Raw genomic sequence first — 23,219 nt, 5'->3', positions numbered from 1 at the left:
ATGGGCCATTCTTAAAATAAAAGCTGAGATTTGTATTTTAGGACTATACTGCTGGTAATTAAAAAAACACAAAAAAATAAGCAAATTGAGTTATTAGGAAGTCGAGTACTTGTTTTTTTAACTATAATAATATACTGCTGAATTATCAGTTTGTTGAAATTCTTAATATTATGCTCTTTAAACCTTAAAATATGCTCTAAATGCACTTACCTCAATAAACATCACTACAGCTCCCTCTAGTGTTCATTCACTGGAGAAGTACCAGTCGTTTGTCCCGCCCTCTCGTCCGTTCGTCCTTTCCTATTGGTTCAACCGTCGGTACCATCACTGGACATTCCTGTCTTCCAAGTGGCTCTGTCCCACGTCCGTCAGCGTGACCTACGGAAGTAAACCAACGTACACAACAAAGATGGAGGGTGAAATTTCAGATATGAACAGACCTCAAATGTACTTATTTGGTGAGTTCAGACATGCGACAAACCTATATTTACACGTTCGCACAATAGGTTGTATAGTTTTTTTAGTAAAAAACATAATATACGTTAATTCAGAGGACGTCAGCGATGTATGGGGTCAATCTGTATGTTCCCACAAACCGCGCCAATTGTGCTCTTTTGTTAGCTAGCAGGGAGATAAACGACAGAAACAACAACATGCACTCACATTACTCCATGTCTTTGTCGTCTTGTTGTGCAAACACCTGGCATTAGTTACAGGTTCCGTACGTGCTTCTCTCCGCAGGTTGTACCCTCAAATCGGACAAACGGGAGTACAAAGTCGATGTCGACGACGATGAAACGGAGCAACAGTTGTCGATTAAAGCAGTAAGGCGTCCATTTGAACGCATAATGTCTCCGTAGCGTAGCATTAAGTGTTTGCGGAAGAAAACTATTAGCTTCAGGATGTTTTGGTAGCGTTTCTTCATCGTTTAGAGAGCTGCTTTGCCTCGCGACATTATTTGAAAAGGCGCCAAAGGAGAGGCGCTGGCGCTTGTCGGCCATATTTAAAGGGATGTCACGTGATCACCACTCACCTGTCATTACCTGTTTGGAATGAAAAGCATTTACATTATTTAATTAAACCTGGCCTGTGTTGTACGGCTAATCAACTCAGTTTAAATGAAATTGGGATTATTATTAAGTTGTGTGTAGTTTGAAAACAGCATTGAGCCACAAAACTTACTGCATGATTAGTTTGTTATATGATGAACTTTGTGGTACAGATATACTCTGCTGCTGCTCTTTCAGGCCTGCTTGGGAGCCGAGGCTGAGGACAAGTTCCACATGGTGGAAGTGGAGGCCCTCACATATGATGGAAAGGCCACCAAAGTGCCACTTGTCGTGCTGAAACCATCGGTCCTGCCCTCTGTGAGTCAAAAGCACATCATATGTATTTGAACTTATTTAATCTCAGGTTACCGATCTTTTATAAAATTGCGACATCACCTCTTTTTGCCTCTTGCTCAAAAAATGTATAGAAACATCTTTGGTATTGAATGAGTTAAGTGGTGCCCGATGATGTGCAATTCTGCAAAATATTACTTCTATGTTGCTTTTACACTAATTGTGTTGTCTTTTCTTTCCCAGATGAGTTTAGGTGGATTTGAGATCACGCCGCCAGTTACCTTACGTCTCCTGTCAGGTTCCGGACCCGTGCACATCAGCGGGCAACATTTTGTCAGTGAGTATTGAAGACCCTCATGTGTTTAAAGTTTATATTAAAATATCTTTCCTGTTTGTGTAACACGCTTCTAAAAGTGATAAAACGCCTGTGGTTGCTTTTCAGGTGTGAAAGAGTCAGACGCTGAAGAGGAAGAACACAACACTTCTCCGGTGAAGCGTCCCGTGAGCTTGATGAAGGGGAAAAAGGCTACACTGGTAGCTGTTTCGGTTACTTGTTTACTCAATAAATCATTTCTACGTTGGTGTTTTTAAGCGTAAATATTTAGCGGCACTTTGGCTGCTGCAGTCATGAGATTATTATCATGAGACTGCCTGTCTGACTTCAATAGTTGACACATCTCATATGCACCTAGTCTGCCAGGGAATAAGAAGATGTAGCAGGAGGGACAAAAAGAGAAAAATAGTTCAGGATAAGTAACGCAACACTTTGTATTGCAGGATAGGAGGAAGTTATGTCGAGGTCTCATGACATGAAAAGCACGTATCGCTTTTCTAGACGAGCAGGAGGTGCTACCGTGGACTTCTACCTACCCCATGTCACTTTTTTTACTGAACTTTTTTCATTCTTTTTTCACACTGCAACTTAAAAAAAAAAAAAATCTAATATTTCAACTTAATGCTACTAAAATGACATTTATTTTTGTAAAAAAAATTTAAAAGTTTTTTCTCCTAATATTTTGACTTTATTATTGTAAAATTACTGCTAATTGTTCCATTTTTGCTATTTTTTTTAGTTTTCCTATTAAATTATATCTAGAATGTGCTGCGGGCCAATAAAAAACGGCCAAGGCATGCAAATGGCACCCGGGCCGCACTGTAGATATCGGTCTTCTGGACCTAATACTACCCGTCAAAAGCTTGGAGACACTTTTTCATACAGTAACATGATAAAGTGATTTTTTTTAATCCCTTTTCTGTTCTTCCGTGTCCAATTGCATAATGGCCAATTATGGCCCCTCCACCCCCCAACGCACCACTGCCAAAAATAGACAAAAAAAACTCTTAATAGTGCCCTGTATGGGTGTAACGAGACAAGATGATACACGAGATTGGGTCTACAAGCCGAGATTTTAACATTCATTACTTTTGAGAAAATTACAATGACAAAATATTGCAGTCTACTAAATACATTTTTACTACATACCTTGAACTGCGTCTAGGAGGTTAGGAGGCGGAAGATGAAAACCAAGCCTAGCGCCAGCCAGACGTTTTTCTAAGCGAGAACTCGTGTCACGTTTTAATCTCGTGAGGTCTTGTGAAACCGTCGCTAAGCTCTCATTCATTTTCTTTTATTTTTTGCAGAAAAAGCTAAAGATGGAGACGGATGAGGACAGCGATGAGGATGATGACGACGACGACGATGAGTATGTTTCTTTATCTCGCTCGTTAGGCAAAGCGAATTTGATTGTCACTTTCTTTTCTTAGTGATGAAGATGACGATGGTTGTGGAAATGCAGTGGCACCCCACAAGAGTGGCAAGAAGGTAATCCTGGCATGTGTGTAGATTTATATATATATAAAATATATAATATATATTATCATTGGTCACAATACATTTGTATTGTTATTGTCTTTTAAGTGTGTTGTAGCTCATGCAGCTAGAAAGACATTAGTGTTATTAGTCTGATGTTAGTTCAGTATTGTCCACTAGGTGTCAGGCTAGTCAGACGTTTGTCTTTAGGGGTTTGTCTTTAGGGGTTTTTGAGCAGGCCCTCCCGCCCCGCTGCCATCCCTGCACCCACTGACCGTCCACTGTTTTTGTGTGTGTGTGTGTGTATGAAGCAAAAAGTTTTCATCCTGTTGGCTCTTGCACCCACCTGTTTTCAACGCGTAAAACACAGGGTGTGCGTGGCATAATGATCGGATTTCTCCTCTGTAATCTACGTGGATTCTCACTGTCTCGGAGAGACGGCACTATTTCATGCTTGCACACATTTGCACACATGCATATATGTGTGTGTGTGTGTGTGTGTTGCTGCATATTTCCTGAGAACACGCATGCATTTCTATCAACAAGATTGTGTAAACACGTACGCTGACTTCACACAATTTGAAATTCTTATCGCCTTTTGTCATTTCAACCCCGCACCTGGCCCTAACCTTTGAACACTTTGTATTTTTTCGCGTGTCCTCGCCATCGCAACTGCACATGTGCATCGAGCCCGATTTAATTGTCTTTCTTTGCTTTCACAAAAAAGAAAGAAGCCACGCCGAGGCGAGAGATCAAAGCGGAGGGCAGATGCGCATACCTGCGACATGAGCGCCTCGTCCGCGCCTCGGGGTCAGATGACAGCTGAGCATGTCTGTCACCTGTTGATTTATTCTGTTGTCTTCCCCTCCGAAACCTCCGCCTCCCGTAGACCTCCCCTCCGCGACCCCCAAATCCACGTCTTCACGCTTCTCGTCAGTCCTAAATAGTGACGGTGGCTGTAGATAGAAGGACTTGGAGGGACTTGTTTAGTATTTCTTCATTTAGTCTCAATGTGGACTATTTGGTTATCACTACAATGTTGTACTGTGTGAGTGTATTTTTAGTGGTTAACATCTTTCTACACATTCAGTACTGCATAGTGAAGAAGTTGAAAAAAATGTGACATTTGTGTTCCTATGTCTTAATAACTTATTTTTACACTTGTATGAGCACAAAAACCTGACTCTAAACAGATTATTATGGGATTGAGCAAGAAGGAACAGTGTTGCTGACCTTGCAACATTGTCGCTACATCTGTCCGTATGTCCGTTTTCTATGCCGCTTATCCTCATTAGGGTCGTGGGTATGCTGGAGCCTGCTGTCTTTCTACATTCAGCGAATAATCCGACCGCTCCAGATAAGGGGTGTCAAACTCGTTTTCGCCGTGGGCCACCTGTAATTTCAAAACCATATTAAGGTATACTCGTCTCATAATAATATGACACAATTGATTATTCTTAGTATTGTTTTGCCATCAAACTTACATTGAAAGAAGTCAATACAACTATTGCATCATCAACAAAATTATTTCCAGGCTCTGGCGGGCCACATAAAGTCATATCAAGTGCCGAATCCAGGTCTCGTGCCTTGAGTTTGACACCCGCGCTCTTTTTCCAAGAAGCGACTAGCGACAAATCTTGTGAAAAGACACACGTGTCCAACTTGACATACACAGCGGTTTGTCTTGGATTTATGTCTCACATAACTGTGGTGCGTTCAAGGACCCCCCAACAGAGAGTGAAATCTTCATTTCTGATGGAAAACATAATCAATGAGACGAAAAAAAAAAGGAAATTGCGGGCTTTCTTCCAGAGACTCTGACATGACAGCAGCCGGTGCTGCTTTGCGCCCCCCCCCCTCGCCCCCCCCTGTCTGAAAACACTCGCAGGCGGCTCTGTCTTGTTTGTGACCTTTAAAAAAAGACGCCAAAAAGAAGTGACAATATAATTCACTTGTAGTTGTAAACATATTTATGGTGCTTTTGATGTTTATGGTCGTTATTCCTCACGATTATAACTTATTTTTACAGTACACTTGTATGAGCATAAAAACGCGACTTCAAACATCGCCTGTTTCAGCCAGTACAGTAAAACACAGATGTGAGTTTGTAGCCGGGCCTATTTAAATTGGACGTGGGTGCTAAGGTACTAAGAACAATGCTTCAGGGATGTTTAAATGTCAAGTCAGGAGCCATGTAGTAACACGCCACAGATAACTCGGGTTCTTCAACGCTGCGCCCTGTTTACCACAGCGAGCGTCCTCGTTCTGTCCTCAGCAACCGGAACATGGCGAGGCTGTCGTCATGATTGAAGAGACTTCCTCCGCCGCTTTCGTCTCGTCGAAACGTGTTATAAAACGCTGTCACTTTGTCTGGCTAGAGGTATCGCTGGAGGAAACGACACGCGTAATGGTTCTTGTAGTCGTTATGTCAACACAGGCAATTACGCTTGTAAGCCGCTCCGAGGCGAGGAAAGAGGTTGGCGTTCAGGAACTGTAGGTTCTCTCTGCCGTGACTGGATAACCACACAGGTGAATTCTACCAAGAGAAACCTAATTGGAGAGCCTCCGGTGTGCGGTGCAACAATGATGATGGATTACTTGCACTGCTTTGTGTTGACTGTCCTTTATTTCCAAAGTAAACAATCATTTTCGACATGTCTATTTATTGTTAGCATTGTGTACGTGTTATGTATCGTCTTTGTTGCAGGGCCCGGAAATGTTGAAGGCCAACAAGAGACTGATGAAACCTAACGGCCCTGCCGCAAAACCATTAGGATCAGGCCTCAAAGCAAAGGTTAAGGTAGGAAAAGTTAAACAACTTGTTAACGTCTGAGACAAGAACGACATTTTGTGCGTCAAATTTTGTAGCTTCACTTTATCCATCCACCCATTTTCTATGCCACTTATCCTGACTAGGTTTACATGTATGCTGGAGCCTATCCCAGCTGTCTTTGGGTGAGAGGCGGGGTACACCCTGGACTGGTCGCCAGCCAATCACAGGGCACATATAGACAAACAACCATTCACACTCACATTCATACCTATGGACAATTTGGATGCATGGTTTTGGGATATGGGAGGAAACCGTAGTATTCGGGAAAAAACTTATCAAAAATATGTTAATAAATAATGGTATTTAATGGTTGGATACAGCTTAATTTTAGTTTAAAATATGCACATTTAAGCACATTTTACAGTTTTGTCCTAAATTAAGCCTAAAAATGGCTACATGAAAATATAAAGCATTCAGAGATGTTGCAATGCTATGTAGTATTCTACACTGGTCACTAGGTGTCAGTAATGTCACTGTAATATTTGCTGAACACCACACATACAACAGATTTGAATAATCTCTCAACAGGCACAATAATCCCGAAAAAAGGGCAAATTAATACTAAGGTAAAATGAGTATGAGTCTTATTTGTGTCTTAAATGGCTTCATTCATTCATTTTCTACCGCTTTTTCCTCACAAGGGTCGCGGGGGTGCTGGAGCCTATCCTAGCTGTCCTAGCTTGGGGCGAGAGGCGGGGTACACCCTGGACTAGTCGCCAGCCAATCACAGGGCACATATAGACAAACAATAATTCACACTCACATTCATACCTATGGACAATTTGGATAATTTTTTGGGGATATGGGAGAGTATTCCCAAAAGTATAAGTATTCGGAGAAAACCCACGCATGTACTGGGAGTTAAATCTCCAGATTTTTTAAAAATATGTTAATGAATAATGGTATTTAATGCTTGAATACAGCTTAATTTTAGTTTAAAATATGCAAATTTTACAGTTTGTCCTAAATTAAGCCTAAAAATTGCTACATAAAGTAAAATACTAAGCATTCAGAGATGTTGCAATGCTATGTAGTATTCTACACTGGTCACTAGGTGTCAGTAATGTCACTGTAATATTTGCTGAACACAACTAATGATCACAAATTCACAAATAATCTCTCAACAGGCACAATAATCCCAAAAACAGGGCAAACTAATACAAAGGTAAAATGAGTATGAGTCTTATTTGTGTCTTAAATGGCTTATTTTCTCTTATTATCTAATCTTACCTACTAGATTGTTGAGTGTAAAGGTGAATATATGGACGTTATTTCATGCCTAATAATGTTTAAAATTATTAAATGGTCGTAAACAGGTTTTCTATGTAACTACGAAAACATTCCATTATAAATAAGAATCCCACTTTGTGGAAATTCCCAATTAACCATTATAAACAAGGGTTTACTGTATTTGCTTTTTGCTGATATCGGTGCACAAATCAATATTAGTATCGGATCAGCACCGCTAGTTTGTAGCATGTCTTTTTAAAATTTACTGAACACAAGTGTGGCAAACAAAGCAAAGCGTTCAGCAGACAGAGCGTCACAATTACAACCCGGACTGGCCAACATCGTCATGCGTCCAGCTATTGTGGAGCCACATTGTCGCTATCATTGATTTTACACCCAAATATCCCAACAGGAATGTCTCGCTCAGGAATGTGATAAGCGCATTGCAATTAGCTCAGCCTGATAGTACATTTCTTTCAAAGCCCAAATCTTCCACTCTGCCTCTCTTTAAGCAAACACACCTGACCTCTAAAACGGTTTCCTGGGGCAAGGTTTAAACCCGTGACCCCCCCCCTTGTCGCGACCCCGCCGTCTTGGGTTGCAGCCACCTTTGATGCCTTCCACGGCAACATACACACCAGGGAATACAAATTGGCCCGGCTTCTCCGCACATTTGGCTAAGCATTTGATCAAATGGCTGTGACAGGAAGAAAGATAAGGGAACTTCACCACAAAGACAGTACACCCGGGCCAAGTGCTGCTTATCTGACCTCTGCTAAGGTTGGGATTGGTGTGTTTAATGCTAACAACACTAACGGCTAGACTCCCATGGTGAGGAATAGATTCCTCGAGGACAGCCGTGCGGTCTCCCTTTGTTGATCCTGTTGTTTGACAACGCTCCGAGGATGAGCAAGATGGCCGAAACCATTTTAGCGATCTGGATCTGTGTCGTACCCAACAACTGTTCCCTCTTGACAACCTCTTCACACCCCTTACTTCCTGGACACACCTTTTCCCAATTGCTCTCATTACCAGCGTTTGATGTCTGGTGCAGCCTGCGCTTCCAGATGCCCCCGAGGAGCGAGGAAGAGGGCGTGGATGTCTGTTTTTTTGTTTTTTTTTTTTTTTCCCCTAAGTGCAGGTGACCGGCCATTAGATGGCCTTGTCAGATCTGCTGCCAGCACTGCAGTTCTCGCCTCTCCGGCAGGCCCAGCGTGTCGCCGCACCTCCTTTTGCGTAACGAGGCCTGTCATGAGAGTCGGCGACATCGCGCTCCAAGCGCATTCATCTTCAACCAGCTGGTTTTCCTTACATTGATGAGTTGGGAGAAGTTATGCCTGAGAGCAGACGTCAGAGTTGTAAAGTTGTTAACCACTTTGCTCAGACTTATCCCAGAGGATGAGTCATTGTTTTGAAGCAGCTGATTGACATGTGTTAAAACAGGTGCCTATCTGGATAGCATTAACTTATAAAGATATTTTTTTTTATGTGGGTATGACTCCTCAGATTGGAACTAATGTGCATGAGAACCTTCAAAAAAGACAAACCCCTCTGGTGACAATACTTCATATCCAGAAACATGACTCATTCAATACCAGCCATTTTTCAAAAGACGTCGCTCTCGGTTTTGACGATTTTGACAGATTTTTCAAGGCACACGGAATATTGTGTTCAAGGCCCGTGTAAACATGGTACGTGCCGAAAGAAAGATTAGACTCTCATCTTTCATGGGGTTTGTTTCTTCACGTGAGTCTCAGTAAAATTTCAGTTATCAACAAAAAAGGGGTGAAAAACAGCTTTTTGTGAAAAGATACATTTTGCGCACTTTCACCGTGACACATGCAGATTTAGCCAAAATATCTAAACAACTAAGCCTCAACATAAACAACACAAAAATGGTTGTCTTTGCATGAAAATAACAATGTATTTACAAATAAACACCATGCACTATTTACAATTTTCACATTTAGAACTCAACTGTATGTGCACGCTACACGACTCCATGCTTTTTGAGAAGTACGACCACGGGATGAATGTCTCTGAATGCGTTTTCCGAATGCCTTATATTTCTATTGCACTTCATTTAGCCATTTTTATGCTTGTAAAAAATTAAATTTAGCTTTAAATTTTAATTTAATTTTAATTTAAGACCTCACAGCTAGGAGACCCCGGGTTCAATTCCACCCTCGGCCATCTCTTTGTGGAGTTTGCATGTTCTCCCCGTGCATGCGTGGGTTTTCTCCCACATTCCAAAAACATGCTAGGTTAATTAGCGACTCCAACTTGTCCATAAGTATGAATGTGAGTGTGAATGGTTGTTTGTCTATATGTGCCCTATGATTGGCTGGCCACCAGTCCAGGGTGGGATAGGCTCCAGCACTCCCCGCGACCCTCGTGAGGATAAGCGGTAGAAAATGAATGAATGAATGAATCCAGTATGAACACAGTATGAATCCACACATCACTAGTCTAGTAGTAATCCTACGCTTGATCAAACTTACTTAAGATTTGTAGGAGCAAAACACTGAACTTCCTTAATCTGCACTCTAAGCATCATGGGAACTGTAATAATTTTTAGTCACGTTGTTGTAGTAGAATATTTTTGAAAAACCTTGATGTGAGGTAGCGAAATTGAAAGCATGAAATGGCGAGGGATTACTGTATGAATCCACTCGTACGCTCAATTCAGACAAATAATTCCCCCCTGAAAATATTGTCAAAATAAACAAATATATAAATATAAAATATTATCTCTAAATATTACTTGACTCTGTTTGGTATTAGCAAACATGGATGTATTTAAATCTACTTTATTGTGTATTCACAGTCGTTGAATAGCTGGTAATGCTTTGCCCCCCCCCCCCAGCATCTAAACTTGATTTAGCTCCATATTTGTGCAGGATTACGACTCGTTCTTGTTGATTCAAGCCTGCGCCGCCTCGTTTATGCTAGCATGCACGCGGCTAGATTAGGAGAACCAGGGTTGACTTAACGTGGCGCTTATCGGTGATTGAGGCCGCTTGGTCATGTCAGCCACATCTCTCATTGTGGCTTTGTGGAACTCGCAGCCCCCCCCCCCCCTGCCCCCCTGGGCAAACTTGATGAGCAAAGGTGTTGCAAAACACGTGTTTGCTTTGGATTGAAGACGACAGATTGCGTCGAACGAGAGCGTGCTTGTGATTAAGTTCCATGTCTTGTGGCATCTGTAATCAGCGTCTGGCGCAGATGAAAAAGCTCGCCGTTGTGTTTATCAGCTGTTTCGGGTCCACAGCTGGCCTTTTGGAGCTGGCTTATGCAGAGAGTTGCCTGTAAATAATAAATGTAGTGGATTTAGTCTGGCCGGGAGCCAGCAGCATATGCGCGCTGTGTCTGTAGCGCCAGGTTTTTTTTCTCCTTTTATTTCGACCTTTTGATGTCCGTTGTAAAACACCGGCCTCTCGCTGGGGATGGGGACACATGACCGCATGTTCATATTCTTATGATTATTCGGTGTTACTTTTATCAAATTCAGCATATTTCTCCACACCAGCTGTCAACTGAGAAGAAAATCAGGTGTTTGCACACGGATCTCTGGCTCTTCGGATGAGAGGAAAAATGTCTTGGACTGAGCCGGTCAGTCTGGGATTTTTTTTATTTTAAGGCGAAGCTCACTCTTGGGAACAATATGTACACAACTTAAGCAAAGTTACTCATGATTTAACACCATATTTCTGAAGCAACGATAACATCCAGCACCCATTAGCATGAGTCCAGTCGACGACGCAACCGTCCCGGACCGTGCACGCTTCTCGCTTCTTTCATGCGTGTTCCAGACTATTGATGAAACCCTGCAATTTCTTTGGATTCCACGCTTGCTTTGCGTGTAGAGGCAACTACAACACATGTCATGATGTGGGGACACTGTGGGACTTAATTAAGACTTTTGGGACTTGAAGTTATGATGCTAGGTGCTAGCATGGTAGCCGTTAGCATGTTAGCATTAAAGCTAATTTACTCATGACTAAAGGCAAATATACACATGGCATGATGCAGGGAGGTTATAGGACAACCTTGGCACTTTCTAAACGTGAGGCTTTCTTGGTAGGTGCGAGCATGATGACTGTTAGCATGTTAGCATTGAAGCTAATTTACTCATGTCTTAAGGCAACTACACACATGTCATGATGTGGGGACACTGTGGGACTGCTTTAAGACTTTTGGGACTTGAAGTTATCATGCTAGGTACTATCATGGTAGCCGTTAGCATGTTAGCATTTAAGCTAATTTACTCATGTATAAAGGCAAATACACACATGGCATGATGTTGGGATGTTATAGGACAACTTAGGTTCTTTCTAAACTTGAGGCCCTCTTGCTAGGTGCTAGCATGATGACTGTTAGCATGTTAGCATTTAAGCTAATTTACTCATGTATAAAGGCAAATACACACATGGCATGATGTTGGGATGTTATAGGACAACTTAGGTTCTTTCTCAACTTGAGGCCCTCTTGCTAGGTGCTAGCATGATGACTGTTAGCATGTTAGCATTTAAGCTAATTTACTCATGTATAAAGGCAAATACACACATGGCATGATGTTGGGATGTTATAGGACAACTTAGGTTCTTTCTAAACTTGAGGCCCTCTTGCTAGGTGCTAGCATGATGACTGTTAGCATGTTAGCATTTAAGCTAATTTACTCATGTATAAAGGCAAATACACACATGGCATGATGTAGGGATGTTATAGGACAACTTAGGTTCTTTCTAAACTTGAGGCCCTCTTGCTAGGTGCTAGCATGATGACTGTTAGCATGTTAGCATTTAAGCTAATTTACTCATGTATAAAGGCAAATACACACATGGCATGATGTTGGGATGTTATAGGACAACTTAGGTTCTTTCTCAACTTGAGGCCCTCTTGCTAGGTGCTAGCATGATGACTGTTAGCATGTTAGCATTTAAGCTAATTTACTCATGTATAAAGGCAAATACACACATGGCATGATGTTGGGATGTTATAGGACAACTTAGGTTCTTTCTAAACTTGAGGCCCTCTTGCTAGGTGCTAGCATGATGACTGTTAGCATGTTAGCATTTAAGCTAATTTACTCATGTATAAAGGCAAATACACACATGGCATGATGTTGGGATGTTATAGGACAACTTAGGTTCTTTCTAAACTTGAGGCCCTCTTGCTAGGTGCTAGCATGATGACTGTTAGCATGTTAGCATTTAAGCTAATTTACTCATGTATAAAGGTAAATACACACATGGCATGATGTTGGGATGTTATAGGACAACTTAGGTTCTTTCTAAACTTGAGGCCCTCTTGCTAGGTGCTAGCATGATGACTGTTAGCATGTTAGCATTTAAGCTAATTTACTCATGTATAAAGGCAAATACACACATGGCATGATGTTGGGATGTTATAGGACAACTTAGGTTCTTTCTAAACTTGAGGCCCTCTTGCTAGGTGCTAGCATGATGACTGTTAGCATGTTAGCATTTAAGCTAATTTACTCATGTATAAAGGCAAATACACACATGGCATGATGTTGGGATGTTATAGGACAACTTAGGTTCTTTCTAAACTTGAGGCCCTCTTGCTAGGTGCTAGCATGATGACTGTTAGCATGTTAGCATTTAAGCTAATTTACTCATGTATAAAGGCAAATACACACATGGCATGATGTTGGGATGTTATAAGACAACTTAGGTTCTTTCTAAACTTGAGGCCCTCTTGCTAGGTGCTAGCATGATGACTGTTAGCATGTTAGCATTTAAGCTAATTTACTCATGTATAAAGGCAAATACACACATGGCATGATGTTGGGATGTTATAGGACAACTTAGGCTCTTTCTAAACTTGAGGCCCTCTTGCTAGGTGCTAGCATGATGACTGTTAGCATGTTAGCATTTAAGCTAATTTACTCATGTATAAAGGCAAATACACACATGGCATGATGTTGGGATGTTATAGGACAACTTCGGTTCTTTCTAAACTTGAGGCCCTCTTGCTAGGTGCTAGCATGATGACTGTTAGCATGTTAGCATTTAAGCTAATTTACTCATGTATAAAGGCAAATACACACATGGCATGATGTTGGGATGTTATAGGACAACTTAGGTTCTTTCTAAACTTGAGGCCCTCTTGCTAGGTGCTAGCATGATGACTGTTAGCATGTTAGCATTTAAGCTAATTTACTCATGTATAAAGGCAAATACACACATGGCATGATGTTGGGATGTTATAGGACAACTTCGGTTCTTTCTAAACTTGAGGCCCTCTTGCTAGGTGCTAGCATGATGACTGTTAGCATGTTAGCATTTAAGCTAATTTACTCATGTATAAAGGCAAATACACACATGGCATGATGTTGGGATGTTATAGGACAACTTCGGTTCTTTCTAAACATGAGGCCCTCTTGCTAGGTGCTAGCATGATGACTGTTAGCATGTTAGCATTTTAGCTAATTTACTCATGTCAAAAGGCAAATACACACATGGCATGATGTAGGGAGGTTATACGACAACCTTGGAAACTGAGAAGAAAATCAGGTGTTTGCACACGGATCTCTGGCTCTTCGGATGAGAGGAAAAATGTCTTGGACTGAGCCGGTCAGTCTGGGATTTTTTTATTTTAAGGCGAAGCTCACTCTTGGGAACAATATGTACACAACTTAAGCATGATTTAACACCATATTTCTGAAGCAACGATAACATCCAGCACCCATTAGCATGAGTCCAGTCGACGACGCAACCGTCCCGGACCGTGCACACTTCTCGCTTCTTTCATGCGTGTTCCAGACTATTGATGAAACCCTGCAATTTCTTTGGATTCCACGCTTGCTTTGCGTGTAGAGGCAAGCTCTTTTGGCTTGTGTAACATCCACTATGGATGTGTGTGTGTGTGTGTGTCACATTCAGACACCTCCTAATTGAAGACCTCTTGGGGCCTCGTTTGCCCAGGTCTGGACACACCTCCCAATACTGCCACGATTTGAATTAACAGCCTGTGATGTCATCCCAGGATTCACGGAATGTTGATTTCTGCCTCATAATAGTTCATTAGAAAACATCAAGTCCTTTTTGACAATGACAAACTTAAAACACTTGCGCCGCACATGTCTTTCATTTGCCATTCAATTTTAACAATGTCTCTTTTGCACGCTGGAGCGTCAGGGGCTCGCCCACTCTGGCTTGCGAGTAATAAAGTCATTATTTTGCATCGGATGTGTAAAAAAAAAGAAAAAAAACATGTTGTAATTAGGTTACATTTTGTTGTCCCTTCTTATTCTCTTATCTCTGTCCAGCTACTTCCTCATGCCAAGACCGTAAACACACACGGCAGACTAAATAGGTCACGATGGAGATGAAGCCCAGTCTGCTCCACGTGGGTCGTAATATTGATCCATCATAACAGCTGGCATGACAGCTGATGAGAAGCAGAATGTCTTGTAAGACAACTTCACTGTACCTTAACGACTGTCGTGAGGATAAATACTCGGGTCTGGTAACATCTCCTCAGACTTGGGCTATCCTACCATGAACAACCTGAAAAGTGCTTTGAGGATCCATCATGACTGATGAATTTACCGTGAAAATTATATTTAAAAAAAAATTAAATTTACCACAATCAGACACAGGGGCGGCACGGCGGGGTAGTGGTTAGCGCGCAGACCTCACAGCTAGGAGATCAGGGTTCAATTCCACCCTCGGGCATCTCTGTGTGGAGTCACTTGGAGCAGCTGGTGTCTACCAAATACGCTTAGGCCTGAGTTTGTATCATTATACATTGGTTAACTTCTTTTTACACTTTAATGACAGTTAAGCATATGGAAATGCTAACTAAAAGATTGCCTGGGGAGTTAGAGTTGATGATTGCATTATTTCATAATAAATGTTTCAATGGTGTGGCACGGCGGTCGAGTGGTTAGCGCGCAGACCTCACAGCTAGGAGACCAGGGTTCAATTCCACCCTGGTGTGGAATTGAGTGTGGAGTTTACATGTTCTCCCCGTGCATGCGTGGGTTTTCTCCGGGTACTCCGGTTTCCTCCCACATTCCAAAAACATGCTAGGTTAATTAGCGACTCCAAATTGTCCATAGGTATGAATGTGAGTGTGAATGGTTGTTTGTCTATATGTGCCCTGTGATTGGCTGGCCACCAGTCCAGGGTGTACCCCGCCTCTCGCCTGAAGACAGCTGGGATAGGCTCCAGCACCCCCCGCGACCCTCATGAGGAAAAAGCGGTACAAAATCAATCTGTCCTGAATCAGGACATGGAAAAAAATTGAAGTTGAATTAAGGAAGAAATACGGTCAAAGTATGCTATCTTTCAAATCCGCAGCTCCGAAATAAATCTGTATTTGACGTCCCAATCAGTCTGTCTTATCTGTCTAATATATTTCTTTTCCAGACACCTGTTCCAGGAAAAGCCCAAACCCAGGCCGGGCCGTCTAAATCTCCGTCTTTGGCTGAGATAAAGAGCAAGCTGTCAGCGGCAGCTAAAGAGGTATATGGTCCCATATCCTGGCTTTTTTTGGGGGGGTTGTTGTTTTTGTTAATTGAGTGTCTGCTGTACGACTGACTTGGATGATTTACTGTCTTCTTGCATCAGGGGAGACTGCTGCCCAAGACGGAGCAGAAGTTTGAGAATTTTGTGAGGAACTCCCTTAATATTTCAGACAAAAGTGTAAGTAATTGGATGTATTTTTAGTGCATTTATTGACGGCACATGGTTTAGGAACCCATAGCTAACTGAGGTCTTATCTATAAGATACATGGTCCGCTCTCACAGAATGAGTTATGTATTGCTAGTTTTTTTTTTTCTCTTTTTGATCTGTGTGTAGCCAGAAGAGTTGTTTACGGTCTACTAAATCGAAGAAATGTGTCAGGTTTATCATCCCACGGTTCATATTTGTCTGTTTTTAAATCGCTATCCTTTGCTCTACGATGACAGAGGTGGCGTTATGATCGTAATGGTATAATGCAGGGGTCTCAAACTCAATTTACTTGGGGGGCCACTGGAGCTGGGGTCTGGGTGAGACTGGGCCGCATCAGGTTCTCCAAAAAAAAAAAAAACACATTTATTAAAAACAAAAAAATTAAAAAAAACTTTGCTTTGGTTCCAATTTTCTACATGAAAAGCTCTGATAAAACATTCCACTGTTCTCAAATATCTTACCTTTTATTTTTCTACACAAAATAAGATGAAAAATAAATAAACAAATCAAGAGTAAAAAAATCAATCAATCAGTAATAAATAAATAAATATAATAATAATAATAAAACGGCAAATAATAAAAACTTAAGAAACCACATATAGTTGGTGGGTAGACAAATTATTTTTTTCACATTAAAATGAACAAAGCATTATTAGAGCCCTGTAGACATGACAAAACACGACTATAGTCACATTTATACTCTTTTTATTTACAACATATTGCGCAACTGCAGGGTCTTGCGACACATGCTAACTCGCAAACTAGAGAGCTAGCGACCTAAACGGTAGCCTTCAAGTTATTTCCTTTAAACTTAAATAGCCAAAAACTTACCACTTCCACACAGATAGGGAGGATAACTATTTCACCTTTTCACCTTATTTAACCTTTAACATGAACATTAATCAAATGTAATAATTTTTTCTGGGTACATGATACCATACAGCATCCATATCAAACTTACGCGGGCCACACTAACATTAAACTTTCATATCAAGGCGGGGGCCTCAATGTAGTGTCCTGCGGGCCACATTTGGCCCACGGGCCGCGTGTTTGACACCCCTGGTATAATGTATAATGGTCCCAAAATCCTTTTTTTTTTTTTCGTCTTTGAAAAACTGCGCATAATATGAAAAAATCAAATTACTCATTCTAAGATGTATTTTTGTTGCCAAATGTTGGCAAAATTCTGAATCATACGACTTTAGATTGCATTTGACTTCTGAGGTTTCTCTGTATGAACGCCGGTAGCTGCCACTTTTGCCCGAGTCTTGGCAGTCGCCGGGTCAAGAGCCCTTTTTCCCTTCATTGAAAGCCTGAAGAGCTGTTTGGCATGATGGATATGCAGGAATGCACCATTGTTCTTCACACGGTTGACAAACATTACACTATCCAGCGGGTCTCCGAGATCTCCCGTGGGACGGCGCGTTCTCTTTTGAATTATGTCCATTTTGTATCGCTGGGCCCGTTTTGAGGCAGAATGGGAGTACACCTGCCAAGACCAAGTCTTTGCCGGTGATTTAGTGGAGTGTGTGTGTCTTTTGTAGCCTTAATGAAGAGACTGGTGGTATGCGGATGGTACCAGTCTCACATTCACATCCAAGGCCTTTGACCAGCCCAGGAGAACCTGGTTGTTATCTTATTGCATGAACTAAATCTTTTCTAATGCTTTCTTGTCATTTTAGTGGCAACAAAACAGCGCTGGTGTTTTATTTTGTGGTGCAGGATTAGTCCTCCCAAGAGGTTTATGAACAGTGTCAGGTAGTAGCGCTGTATTATGTATTACTCAAACAGTTAGCAACAGTAGGTATGAGGGAAAAACTCACCGATTTACTTCTTTACGTGGGGTGAAGTTGTACTCACGATGTGGCAGCTAATATAATATACCTAATATAGCGAGGTTTGAGGTCCGCAGTTCAACCGACATTATTCGCCACCGACAGGGGATGGCTCTTTTTTGTTATAGCTAATGATGTTATGCCGTCCCATGGGAGTTTCCTTTGTGACGCATCAAAAGGCGTGATGCCGTTATTGTGTTCAACGTCCCCTGTTTTGTGCGTGACAACTTTTTTTTTGGACTTTAACAAAAAATACATCTTTCATCTTTCTGAGTATGAGCTCTAAATACCAAAAACCTCACAAACATGTTGTATTCACCCACAAAAATGTACAAACTTATTATGGTTTGAAACTCATTCACAAATTAATGCATATTGTTTTGCAAAAAATTCCCATCAAACAAATACAAAAGTCCCCCAAAAATATTAAAACTACGAAAAACACATGATTTTTGGCACTAATTTTCCTCCTTGAAGGTCCACACACAAATGAAATCAACAGCGGCACCTGCTGTTGTGGAGTAGGAATTGCAGGTCAATTTTCAGAAAGTTTGTTTGTGGAAAATAAGTGCCGAAAGTCAGGTGACAGTGCTATAGAATTTTTTTTTTTAACATTTGTATCATATTGTAGTTCCCCAGCATGCCTTGCGGGCACTGTAAATAGTTAAAGCTTTGTTTTTGTATTAATGCGTCGTTGTTGTTGAATGGTAGGTAATTGCTTCTCAAGACATATGGTCATCTCTGCGGGTATTTGGGGACGTCGTCGTGGCGGGTGGATGTTCGTGAAGTGTTAGCTTGCTAGCGTGTCAAGGTGTCTAAGGCAGTGGCGAGGTCCCGTACGATTGCTATGTTTGTTTACAAAGCACGTCACGTAGTAGAAAATGATTGGATGATTCTTGCATGCTAACTCAAAGACAGCACAGTACTCCTTAAAAAAATCGGTTATCAGAGCTATTTTTTTTTAGCATTATCGGATTTATTGGTATGACATCATCATTTCTTATACCGGTCCGATTATTTATTGTGTTTGATGACTTGTCTGTCCGTTTGCACTATTTGTGTTACGATGCCATCTACTGGACAAGCATGTTTCTGTGGCGGCCCATTTTTATTTGTGGCGACCCGCCACAGATAAATCAATGTATGGGAAACCCTGCATTTACAATTGGGTTTTAGTTGCCATTAGTCGGCCATGCAGTGTAAAGGGTGTGTAAAAAGTCGAAGCGGCACTTGGTGTTGATCTCGCTGTGTCGAAACATCTGTGGAAATGCTTTTGGTTTGGTCCGCCAAAGGCTGAGTTTTGTCAGACCTGAAGCACCTACTCATATACTCTGGTATGTACTACTGCCCCCACCCAAGCCCTCGTCGCTACCCGGCAGCCCCATCTAGGCGAGACGCACAAAAACATGTAGTAAAAGTGACTCACGTCTCTCATTCTTGACTTTTGTCTCTTTCTCAGGTGGTCAAGGACCTGTGGGGATTTGTAAACACGGTGAAGACGGAGAAGAAGTAGACGTCCCCTCGCCTTCTTGTGAAAATGATGTTGTTGCAATCCCATCAGGTGATTTAAAGGCACAGTCGGCGACATTTCCTACTTAGCCTTGTATCGTGTCAACGTTTTTTTTTTTTTTAGGCGCACAACGTAGAACCGGTAGTATTTTCACATTTAGCACAAGCCGCCCACCTTGTCACATGTCAATCCGCACCACCTGTTGGAGAGCCAGGCGACACACAGCCGCGGTTCAGACCTGCTGTTGAAGTGCCACCTGCTGCTTTTCCATTCATTCATTCATACATACGTGCATACATTACATTATCAATTGCATTGCAGGAATTGAATAATGATAAAGACAAATGAATGCCTGAATTGATGCAACATCTCCAGTCATGACTCCCTCAGGATAATGAGCATCATTCAGCCCAAAATGCATGCGACTCCATCTTCTTCAAACGGTGAGTTTGAAGTTCTTTACACACACACGCACACACACGGGTGTAAATCCTACAACAGTAGCTATAAAACATAAAGCACCTGCAGATGTCACATTTTATTACATTCAGGTGCTGCAAGGTGTTTAATTGCGCGCATGCTGGGATCGGCATGTCTGCATCTTACTTTACTTGTGTGTTACATTTTTTTTTTTTTTTTTAATTCCACCATACCGGGCGACACCGATTGTGGAAGCTCCGCCTTCTGTTAACCTGAGCATTCCAAAAGAGTCGATAATGTAATAGGAAATATTGCAGAATGTGCCTTTAAATGTGTGTACTGTACATGTAATGAAATACGTCCCAGTTCTTATGTGAATGACAGCCCATGTTATGTTTGTTTGATTATATGACTTTGTTATGAATGCTTTTGTACAGTTTCCGTGCTTAAAATGGCACCGTCAACACCAAAGCCGCGGTTTGGTTACCCTGCAGTCCGCTCACTCATCTAGTTACAGTACAACGCTGCGGTAACTGCTGCATATCTTTCCAACTCAAAACGCATTTTCTCGCTTAATATTCTTCCAGGAACACACCTGGCGCTTCTGGATCAGACGAGTGTCATTCTTTCCCTTTCTGCTTTTCTCTTTTTAACGTGTTTAATGCAAATGCAAGGCTTTATTCCTTTCGGGGATCATGTGGAAATGTAGAAACCCGCTGCAGACGTAGCGAACGGCTCCGATGGAGGAAAATCAGTGAGTTCTATAAAACCTGACAGATGGCTTTTTCTCTTTGACTTCTCAAAGCGTCGCATTAAGAAGAAATTAAAAGCACAGGGAACCATCATCACGAGTTTGCAGCGGCGCATGTCCGACTGGCCCGCGGTGCGTTTGAACGTAGGAGAATCCTGTGATTCAGCGAGAGCGTGGTGTTTATTGCAACATAATCATAAGGTATCTATCAGAGAAATGACATGAGCATCCAATGATGTCACCTTGACAGAAACCACATTAAGTACACAAGCACTCCTTAATTGTTTGCACTCGCGGATGTCTGACGGCTAAAAGCGTGCGCTCAATCCACGCTTATTATGTGTTTATGATGCCGTTTTACGGGGCAAATGTTGGCACCGGGATGCCATCTTTTAACGATACAAATGGCTCGCGCCAGCTTTGTCGCTAATGATTACTAGGAATATAACCTTATAAATGTCGTTATCTCATCTACTAACTCTTCATTTGTCGCTAAGTCTCATTTTACTTTTATTTTAAGGTCCCACGACTGAAGAAAAATGTTTTTTTTCTACAAATACACTCAACAAAATGATCAATACTGTTGTGTTTGCTCCCATCTTTCATGAGCTGAACTCATGTACCATAAAGGCATGTTTCTTTCAAATATCACCGAATTTGTGTTAGTGAGTACTTCTCCTTTGCATAGCATTAGCCTGGTCACAATAAAAGTCCACCACAAATGTACACTTTTACTGTATTGGGGATTTCTGACAGTTTGTAGCAATACAAAGTGATTATTGGAGCAACTGAGGTTTCTATTGCAACAAATGCAATGTGACCCATAATGCATTGTGATCACTTTGCACGTGATCCAAGATGGCGGCGTAAACAAAGCAGACACTAAACAAAAATTTTGGTTGTTAACCAAAAAAAAAAGCACTAACCAGGGTGGACGTTAACTGAGGTACCACTGTAATTGCTGTGGTGTAACATTACTGACACCCAGAGGCCAGTGTAGAAAACTACATATCACTGTATAATCTTTGAATTTGTCTTCTATATGCCTTATATTTGCTTTTTTTTTATTTAATTTAACTATTTTTATGTGTGAAGCGACCCTCGTTAGGATAAGCGGTAGAAAATAAATGAATGATTGAAAGTGCTATTGATGCAATATGCATAATTTTGACTGACAGGCCGTGTTCAACCACAAAACAGCAATAATTTATCAATATGTTTTTTGAAAAACATGAAAAAGGGAGGCTGCAAAATTTGAGGTGCAAAGTGAGACGGTATGACTACACTTGGCAACACATGCGGCATCGTACTAAAAACGACAAAACTGCACATTTGTCCTTGTATTGTGGCCAGCCTACGGCACAATATTTGAGAGAAATATTGCTTTTTTTTATGAGGAGAAAAAGTTGTACATGTTGAGATGGGAGCAAAAACTAAAGTTGTGCATTTGTATTTGAGGTGAGTAATTATTGTGTATACGGCAGCTGAACAAGAATATTTGAGTGTGTAATGATACTTCTTAATCCGCCCTTGTATTGCAGATTTTTTGTTGTTGTTGTTGTCGTTTATGTTTTATTTAAAACCCCCAGTGCTCTTTTTCTCTAGTTTCCCTCATTATTGTTTGTGTTTGTAGACTGTACCTGAGTGCATTGTGTTGATGGGGTTTTATTAGGTTCAAATGATAACGTTTTGACTACTCTACTGTAAGGACGACTCCCTGAATCTCTAAAAAAAAAAACTGTAGTTTTGTAGGAATGACTTCATATCAGGTGGAAAACACGACTACGGTCAAAATGTGAAATGCTAAGGTGACTCATCTTGTGTCTTACAATTGCAACATGGTTCATTCATTTATAACCAGCCAGTACAATTTGCCTAAATAAAAGACAAGTCTTGACATGGTCTCTTTAAGAGTCTTCGAATGCCCCAAAAAGTTTAACCCATTTGACATTTAATGAAAACGTATTGCAAAAATTTGTCTTTTTTTTTGCTTTTTTTGTGAGCCATCACAGGAGGGTACAAGGTAAGGCAAAAAAAAATTTTTTTTAAGTGTGATGATAACCATAGAGCCAGGAATGTGTCTGGCTGTGCAATACAATGAAATATTTATACTTATAAGACGCCACTAGATGGCAGTATTACACCTTCCTGTTTCCTATCTATTACAAGCAGTTTGTAGTTTTACTTCATTTTGCTTATTTTTCTCATTATCTGCATCCAGGTTTCTCCTCGCTCATCATTAGCGTAACGACCTTCAAAGCGCCGCCATCATGACGGGGTGGCACCGGGCTTCCATCAGGCTTCGACCGAGCCTTTTGAGTACAACAAACCGATGATGAAGTCTTTACCTGAAGTGTGAGTCAGGCATTACTTCACTCCCAGCTGAACCTTCTTCTTTTTGCCCCCCAGCCATGTGGAAGTGAGGCTGGCTTTGGCGGATGCGGCCACGGGATGACGCACGGCGTCGCCCCTCCGAACGAGACCGTTGCGAGGCACGTGGAAATCAACCCGCGTGTTTCCAAACACCCCCCTCCCTTTTTTGTGGTCGACTCGGAATTCCAGTCGCCTGGAGGTACTGACACATGAACGCCGGCTTTGTAGTGTTGCATGCACGAGTTCACGAGCGTGCACCGCAATTAAGCCTTTTCTATTGCGATAACAATAGCAACAATAACCATATAATATGCCGACCTGATATTAATTAAACATACGATTTAAAAAAGGAAGTCACTTGGAGCAGATGGTATCTACCGAATACGCTTAGGCCTGAGTTTGTATCAT

The 23,219-nt window shown here is 41.5% G+C and overlaps 1 protein-coding gene across 1 annotated transcript; it reads left to right on the top strand.

The window, feature by feature from the left end:
- Positions 1-353: 353 nt before the first annotated feature.
- Positions 354-22,342, top strand: npm1b (nucleophosmin 1b). Its single transcript, XM_058052929.2, has 11 exons — positions 354-458; positions 742-824; positions 1,248-1,367; positions 1,587-1,680; positions 1,786-1,877; positions 2,985-3,046; positions 3,108-3,165; positions 5,861-5,953; positions 15,616-15,711; positions 15,817-15,891; positions 19,217-22,342. Exons 1-11 carry the CDS (start codon positions 410-412, stop codon positions 19,268-19,270), a joined length of 876 nt encoding a protein of 291 aa, XP_057908912.2. The 5' UTR covers positions 354-409; the 3' UTR covers positions 19,271-22,342.
- Positions 22,343-23,219: the final 877 nt, after the last annotated feature.

The sequence above is a fragment of the Doryrhamphus excisus genome, linkage group LG23 (genome assembly GCF_037039965.1).
Source record: "Doryrhamphus excisus strain RoL-2023G ecotype Guam linkage group LG23, RoL_Dexc_Guam_v1.1, whole genome shotgun sequence".
NCBI classification, from domain to species: Eukaryota; Metazoa; Chordata; class Actinopteri; order Syngnathiformes; family Syngnathidae; genus Doryrhamphus; species Doryrhamphus excisus.
This window is presented reverse-complemented; position numbering and strand designations above follow the sequence as displayed.